Raw genomic sequence first — 8384 nt, forward strand, 5'->3', positions numbered from 1 at the left:
GGCCAGGCCTGTAGAGCTGTAGAGATGTGAAGGGCTCTGTGTGGCGGCCATTGGGAACCCAGTAACCAGGCCAGAGGGCCCACTGCTTTATGTTTTCTCTGATGGACTCCAAAGCGGAACATTGTTCCAGGTGCTAGAGGCTGGCTACTCAAGGCAGTCTGATCAGGCCTGGAGTGTGAACTCATGGAGGCTCACTTTCCTCTTTTCCAGGCTCTATGGTGATGAGTCAGAGCTGCACTTCTGGACAGTGGCGGCCCACTACCTGCACAGCTTGTCCCAAGCCAAGTCTGGGGACACAGTGGTAGCCCAGGAAGGTGCTCCACAGGAGAAGCTGAACAACCCACTAGATATCTGCTATGACGTGCTCTGTGAAAACGCCTACTTCCAGGTGCTGCTGCTTTTTAGAGCAAAGCCTTATTCACAGATCTCATCGTCATTTACCTGAGCATCTTAAACTTGGAAAACTTCTAAGCCAAATTAAAGTCCACAGCCTAGAAATAAGTGTGGCATATTGCATGAAAAGCCTGAATCTCCGAAAGCTCATAAACACTAAGTTTTTAATACACCCAAAAAGTTTTGATCATTTTAATTTGCTCACCTTACTTTTCCATAAATCTCAATATTTTTACTTGACTTAAAAAGTTTACTTGACTTAAAGGTTTGACTAAATTTTCTCTTCCTACTTCCTTCCTCCTCTCCTCTCCCTTCCTCTCTCTTCTTTCTCCTTCTCCTCTCTTGCTCTTCCTCCTTCTTTCCTACTTTAGAAATTTCAACTGGAAAGAGTTAATCTACAGGAAGTAAAAAGGTCAACTTACGATCACACAAGGAAATGCACAGACCAGCTGCTACTCTTGGGTCAGGTATGTCAGTTTTGATGCTCCATGGAGTTGCTAATTGATGGGCATCTCAGAGCATCGTTGTGCATATACTCTCACTTCCGCGTCCATATGTATATAGCTACCGTGAGTGCATGCCCTTCTCTGTACACACTTGGGCTTTCTTTAACAGTGTCGCCCGTAGACATTGTGAGCATCGCGGCCATGAGGTTAGTCTGCTGTAGCTTTAGCTTCTATAGCAGACAGCAGCTGTTGGCTTTGTGTGGCTGCACTCCTCCTAACCATCCCTCCCAGCAGCTCTGCCCCAGACTGACTGGGTTTGCTTGCCTTAGAGCTAAAGTGCAGGACTTTCGCTAGTTTGTATATGTTGATAAAACATCACATGTTTGAAAGTGAATGTTGCCTTTAGGCTTCAGACTCTGACGTTCCCCTGTTCCCCTTTTGAATCTTAAAAGGCTCTGTTGGAAGAGAATGTTCCTGTAACTAGAGGAGGTGTTTCTCTTCCTAGACAGACAGAGCCGTGCAGCTGCTGTTGGAAACAAGTGCAGATAACCAGCACTATTACTGTGACTCACTGAAAGCTTGTTTGGTCACCACTGTCACCTCCTCGGGCCCTTCTCAGAGCACCATTAAGCTGGTGGCAACGAATATGATCGCCAATGGCAAGTTGGCAGGTAAGGCACGCTGTTACTGCATCTGTCAGTGCTGGGTTGGGCCGTTGAAGACATGTCTCTTTGTATATGCTACAGAAAACTAGTGCTGATTGTAGGGTTACTACAATCACATAAGCAGAGCTTATTCTAAGTGTAATAATAGGAATGTGAATGATGGCGGGGGCGGCAGGCGTAGGTCCCACGATCCTGGGCCAGTTGCCCCAGTTCATGCTCTAGATTGTGTTCATGCTCACTACCCTGGTTGCTTGAGAGGTGACATTGTAGAGCTCTGCCCTAATAGTTTGTTTTAAAATTTAGTCCAACAACTTCCCATTAGGTCCTGGTTGAATACCCCTTATCTGAAATGGTTAAGTGCGCTCACCCTGTATACAATGTACAAGACCAAAGTTAAATGTGGCTTTACTTTGTAATGATTTATTAAACAGAGCACTGCTGCATCAGATAAAGGGACTGTTCTGTCTTCCAGAGGGCGTTCAGTTGCTCTGCCTGATAGACAAGGCTGCGGATGCCTGCCGCTACCTGCAAACATATGGCGAGTGGAATCGGGCAGCATGGCTTGCAAAGGTAGGCATTTCCAGTAGGTGTCCTGAGCAGTTAGGTAGAGAGCTTGGTTTTGAGTCTCTGCTCTTTTCCTGCGAAGCTGCTCTACACGTGGTTACTTGCTGTCTCACCTGTGATTATGAGTATTAGCCACCGTTTTCACTGAAAACAGCTTGCATTGGTAGCAGTCAGGAGAAAATAGCTGACTCCTGCCTGCTGGGGTCTGATGCACCCAGGCCCCCCAACACCCAACACTGCAGTTTGTATGTGATAAACGGCAGCTTCTGGGTGGTGTAACAGTTTGGCTGTTGGTTTCAGAGAAACACTTCATTTCTCTGTCGAGTGTAGGATGTTCTGTTCTGTCTACCTTTTTCTCAGGTTCGGTTAAATTCCGAAGAATGTGCAGATGTTCTGAAGCGATGGGTTGACCACCTTTGTTCTCCACAAGTCAATCAGAAGTCCAAGGCCCTCCTGGTCCTCCTCTCCCTGGGTTGCTTTGTCAGTGTGGCAGAGACACTTCACAGGTATGGCGTGAGCCCTGGCCACTCAGGGTGCTGGGTGAGCCACTTGACAGTGTTCTCAGGCTCTGATGGTGGAGGTAGATGTGTGTGATGTCCAGAGAGTGGTACAGTTACGGTTGTGATGAAGAACCTAGAGGAGGATGGGACATCTCTGTTCATTAGTAATTTATTCTAGAGCCTGTAATATATTTTTCCAACAATATGTTTGCCAAACCCAAAGGACACATTTTAAGACTACAGAAATCTTTAGACAGATGGGGAGGATTCAGACTTGAAGAGTAGCTGAGAAGAAGCCCCAAGAGCTGTGAGAGGTAGTAGACTGTGGCAAGTTGGAGTGTCCATGAACGTCTCTCTCTGATAGGAAGAAGATTGACTTATAGACAACTAGAGGCAGTAAATGGAGACAGATGTGACAGATTACTTACTCAGTCTGGGTAGCAGGTGCATAATTTAGAAAAGCGTGTGGTCCTGGGTTACAATGGTTTAAACTACTTAGCACAGTGTTCTCAGTGTCTACCATGAAGCTTGTACTTGGAGAAGCGTGCTCCCTCTTTTATAAACCAGGCCTTAGAAAGGTATTGGCGTGACCTACAGAATACTCCATTTCCATGGGAAGTGTGTACAAAGCTTCAGACAGAATGCATGCCCACCTATGGCAAATCTTGAGAACTAACTTATTTTTATTCCGTTGACCAGCATGAGGTACTTCGATAGAGCAGCCTTGTTTGTGGAAGCCTGTCTCAAGTATGGTGCATTTGAAGTCAGTGCGGACACAGATATCCTTTGCTAAGAGGGGAAAGGTAACATGAGTGAGAGTTAGAACTGTATCACATTGAGAAAAATCCATGCGGTGAGTCACCAAACCCAGAAGAGAAGGAGGAAGAAAAAGAATCAGAACAGAACAGCCTCCTGCACTTCAGGCTAGTTAGAAAGGGGCAAAGAGGGCTGCACAGTGAAGGGCCCGTGTGTTCTGATATGTGTTTGACCTTAAAAGAAGGGAAGTAAGTAATTTAGAAATGCATGTGGTCCTTGTACTTTAAATGGTATTCAAAATGACACATTTTGTGGAATATATTTTATATGTTTATGTAGAAAATATAGATTAGAAAATTGAAAAACTCCCACTGTACCCAAGTGAGCCTCTGGTGTGGAATAGGACAGAGCGTTTGAGATGTGCCATACAGGCGGGCTGCTGTGAGCTGCCCACACCCAGGGACACTGTATTCTGCTAACCATCACTTGGGTACTTTCTTCTTTTGAAAAGAATGGGCTTGTGAATATAGCTCCCAGGTCCTCAGGTTTGCATAACTCTGCCATTTCTCATTATCCTTTTTCTTGAGTTTCTACATTTGGCCTCATTTCTATATGTTGGTTATTTGGCTCTGTACATATTCATTTTTTTAAAGTTAACCCAAATCAAAATATTGGAAAAAGTAAAGCCTAAGGTTAGGCAAAGCCATGGTCCTAGTCACTTGGTCTGTTATCAAGGTTTTCAGGACACCCATAGACCAGGGCTGTCTCAAAACCTGGTGCCCAGCCATCTAGATCCTCTTCCCTAACAAACTATTCTGCTCTGACTGCTGGTCTCTGAGAAACTTCGACCTGGAATGGGGGTGTGTGTAGGTTCTCTCCTCTCCTCTGCCTTTCTGCAGTCCTCAGTAGAGTACAGCAGTGGCAGCATCTGAGGACACTGGCTGGAATCTTCTAGAAGAAACTTTGGGCTCAGCTGGTGCAAAGTGCAACATGGTTAGATTGAGGCACACCCCCCTCCCTCACCCCACCCCTGCATAAAGAAGTGCCCATACTCATGACATGCTGAGCCCCATGGCACCAGCTCCCCCTGGAGGACCTGGGCAGAGCTGCCCTTCTGCTTTGGAGTCTGTGAGGAGCCCATTCTGTGCTCCTGTCTTCCTTAACTGAGGTTTACAGAAACTCATCACTGCCATCTATGCAGACTATGCCCGAAGCCTGAAGAGCCTTGGTTTCAAACAGGGAGCAGTGCATTTTGCTTCAAAAGCTGGAGAGGCTGGCAGAGATTTATTGAATGAGCTTGGATCCCCCAAGGAAGAACTGATAGAAGGGTGACTGACATTCTGTGCAGGAAATCCAATGTTGGAAGTGAGGTGTGAGGGGGACTGACCTGACTGTGCTCCAGGTCACTGTCATGGTCATCCAGACCTGGCCCCTGTTAGTTGTGTCACTACCTTCTTAGGACCGCAGGTCTCAGCAGCATGGGCACATTTACACTAGGGGCCAGTTCTGTATCCCATGTGAGCTCAGATCAGTGGGGACAAGGTGGGAAAGTGAATAGTATTTACACTTTTGGAAAGTGATTTTAGGATCCTTGTGACTACTTTTCAATATTTGTAATCTAAAATTCAAGAGACTGGATTGCTTTCCTTTGTCATTTGTTAATTTAAGGATGTTTAAGAAATCTATAGCAAGAAATTGTACATCCGATGGCTTCTTAGATTCATGCTGTGTTTGCCTGTATTGATAGGCAGTTGTTTAGGACATAGCAGGGCAAAGCATTTGAAGATGGCCTGCCACCACACTTTCATTTTTCTTGCCTTGAGAACACATTGAGTTCCCTGCTCTTGGCCTTGCTCAATTTTGTCTTTGGGCCTCATAGTCATCATGGAACACGTCTAAGCTTTATGTTTAGTGTTAGTGGTCTTGGATGGTCTGAATTTTAACTCCTAGGCTACATTCCAGTAACCTCATTTCTAAAGCCTCTTTTTTACATTCTCTGCCTTTGTTTTCTTCCACTAGATGTAATTATTATAAATTATTGTTCAGAATTTAAACAACTGTGACTATACAAATGATAAATAAAGGAAAATCTCAGCCAATACTTTGTTTTGAGCTTTTTTTGTTTATTTGTTTGTTTGTTTTATTTTTCTTCTTTCTTTCTTTTTGAGATGGGGTCTTTGGGCCCAAAATAGTCAAATGAACAACACCTTCGCCCCTACTTTATTTTTTCAGAGACATTGAAAAATACAACTTCAGGTCAAAGTTACAGTCACTGGTTCCCAGTAACTTGGGGTTGTTTCCAGCCCCGTCTTCCATTTTTGAAGTTATAGACATCAGGGGCACTTGAGGAAGATGGCTTATCTAGACTCCATGTGGCACTTTGGTGAAAAGACTGGCTTTGAACAATGTCTGTAAATCTGAGCTGAGATTTAAAAAAAAAAAAAAAAAGACACACCTTAGTTATCGCTCTGCATGTGTAGCTGAGGTACCAGCTTTCTTCCTGCTGCTACAGCATTGGGAGAAATGAAGCCCTGGCTGGTGGGGATGCAGGCTGGAGAATGCTAGGACAGTGTCTGTAGTAGGTGAAAATGCTGTGGCAGGTCCACTCCTTATCTGCTGGCCACTTCCGGTTTGCTGGTGGATAGTCAGACCAGGTATTCACTGCCTTTGCTTGTTCGGTTTGGAAGACCGACTGGGGTACTTGTGGCCGAAGGCAGGTGGTTTGAAAGGCCTAAAATGTTACTGCCCTAACCTTGACTGAACAGTTTTATTTTGCCATTTAGGGGCCAGATTGTTGCCTTGTGAAATCTCACTGGTGACAGATGGGCATGAGGTCCCCTGTCACCTGTTGCCCTCACAGTGAGTGCAGTAGACACTTCCCTTACTCTCTGTGCTCAGAAGAATGTCTTGGGTTCTCATGAGAGAGGCTGCAGGAGATGTGTATGCATGGCCCAGACTGACTTTTACGTCATTTGGGACAATTCTGAGGGAAAATAATTGTGACAGTTTTGATGATGAAAACAAAAGGTTCAGTCACAAGAGCTGTATTAAAGGCATTTGAAGCAGATCTGTTTTACTCCAGACATGTTCTGCTTCAAGACCCTGACTTATTCCAATCTTTTGTTACTCATCATTTTTAAGCCAAAATAGTTAAGTCCAAAAGACAAAAATTAGTTGTGTTTGAAACCAGTGGTATGCATGCCTGTTGCAGAAAATAATTAATTTAGTAAGAAGCAGAAGTGTGTGTATCCTGATTGTGGTGTTCTATGACTGGAGTCCCATACAGTCCCACCGAGCTGAGCCAGCAAGCCGAACAATGAGAACTAACAAGTGTGCAGTGAAATCGATGGGACAAGGCCAAGGGGAAACTGGCCCTCACCGCACAGGTGCAAGAGAAGAGGCAGGCAGACTTCTGAAGGCTGATGGGGAAGGCACTCACAGTTTTCTCAAGAAGTGTTGGGTTAATGTTTAAGTGCCACTCATTAACAGTGTACGATTGCCACCCTTTTCATCTATCTCTAATTTACCCAAGATTGAAAAGCAGAATGCACCTGGCCTTCAGTATTTAGGAACTAACCATGATGGTTCACGATGCCCAACCTGTTGTAATTTAAGAAAAGTAGCACAGGAGAGAAAGACAGGGTTCAAGCAGAGGTGTTTTTTCTTTTTAAGTAGGGAAAGAGATTGTAAACAAGGGAAAAGGAAGGAGGGAGACCAGCCAGCCTTCAGAGACAGAAGCACCTGGAGAGAGGAAAGGGGAAGAAAGGGGGGGGGGCTTTTAAAAGGGAATGTAGTGGCTATACATAGGTGGTGCTCTTAGTGGCTACAGCTGAGGGTGTATCCTGTCAGAACCCCAAGGACAGCTCAGTACAGATGCCTAAATACTAACACAATCCACCAGGGTCCTTCTCATGGCCCCAATGGCCTTTGTGCTCCACCAAACACTAAGGCAAAGCCAATCTTCTTGCTTCCTTCTGGAAATGACTAGTAACTTGTAAGCTAGGCTATGTTGACTTTAAAAGCAGCATGCTCTAAAGCAGCATGCTCTGCCTGGCATCTTCCAGCAGCAAGGACCTTGGTAAACCACCACCTCGTAACTTTACTATAACACATTTGGTTGGCATAGCTTTGGAGTGGGCATCTAATTTTTCAAAACCTTGCTGAGCCCCAGAAGTCCAAGTCCACATAGCTGTGGCAAAGGTAACATTCTGTGATTTCATTTTAGTCATTTTACTGTGTTATTAGTGCTATATCTGAGTTAGGGTTTCTGTTTCTGTGATGAAACATCATGGCCAAAAAGCAAGTTGGGAAGAGGAGGGTCTATTTGGCTTATATTTCCACGTCAGTTTTCATCACTAAAATTAAGTCATGGCAGGAACTCAAAACAGGGCAGGAACCAGGAGGCAGGAGCTGATGCAGAGGCCATGGAGGGGTGCTGCATATTGGTTTGCTTCCCATGACTTGCTCAGCCTGCTTTCTTAGAGAACCCAGGACCACCAGCTCAGGGATGGCCCCACCCACAATGGGCTGGACCCTCCCACATCAATAACTAATTAAGAAAATGTCTTATAGCCAGATCTTATGGAGGCATTTTCCCAATTAAGTTTCCCTCCTTCCAGATAACTCTAGTGTGTCAAGTTGACATAAGATTAGTCAGTACATGCTACTTAATGTATGTTACTAGAAGAAGTATATTTAACTGTCCCTCAGCACACACAGAAAAGGAACTTAGCTATTTAACAGGATTTGAGTCCTGTTAACTTCTTTGCAGTGCCCTTTAGGAATGTCCCTCAACCCAGTACAATTGAATGGCAGACCTTGGCTTGTCTGAAGTTGCTGTTAAGTTTTAACAGCATGCCATTGATGAATACAGGAATGGGTTGCACACTTTCCACACAAGGAAGTGATGTGCTGTTTCATGCTTGCTGTTGTGGAATATTATTTTAAGATGTGTTACATTTGTGAATCTTTGTTTAATGATGCAAAGATGTGTTATATTCTTTTATGTTGCATTTGTTTAACTCTGTGAAGCTGGGTTACTTTGTCTAAAATACCGATTG

General features: G+C 44.6%; 1 protein-coding gene across 1 annotated transcript in view; it reads left to right on the forward strand.

Moving 5' to 3' along the window:
• Wdr11 (WD repeat domain 11) overlaps nucleotides 1–5423 on the forward strand; it is a 45598-nt gene extending 40175 nt beyond the window's left edge. The window contains exons 23-29 of the mRNA XM_051193140.1: nucleotides 211–388; nucleotides 765–860; nucleotides 1345–1510; nucleotides 1977–2074; nucleotides 2429–2574; nucleotides 3268–3347; nucleotides 4499–5423. Coding sequence (XP_051049097.1) covers nucleotides 211–388; nucleotides 765–860; nucleotides 1345–1510; nucleotides 1977–2074; nucleotides 2429–2574; nucleotides 3268–3347; nucleotides 4499–4656 — 922 coding nt within the window. The 3' untranslated portion in view covers nucleotides 4657–5423. The remainder of the gene's footprint in view (nucleotides 1–210; nucleotides 389–764; nucleotides 861–1344; nucleotides 1511–1976; nucleotides 2075–2428; nucleotides 2575–3267; nucleotides 3348–4498) is intronic.
• Nucleotides 5424–8384: the final 2961 nt, after the last annotated feature.

This window comes from Phodopus roborovskii, unplaced genomic scaffold (genome assembly GCF_943737965.1).
Source record: "Phodopus roborovskii unplaced genomic scaffold, PHOROB, whole genome shotgun sequence".
Classification (NCBI taxonomy): Eukaryota; Metazoa; Chordata; class Mammalia; order Rodentia; family Cricetidae; genus Phodopus; species Phodopus roborovskii.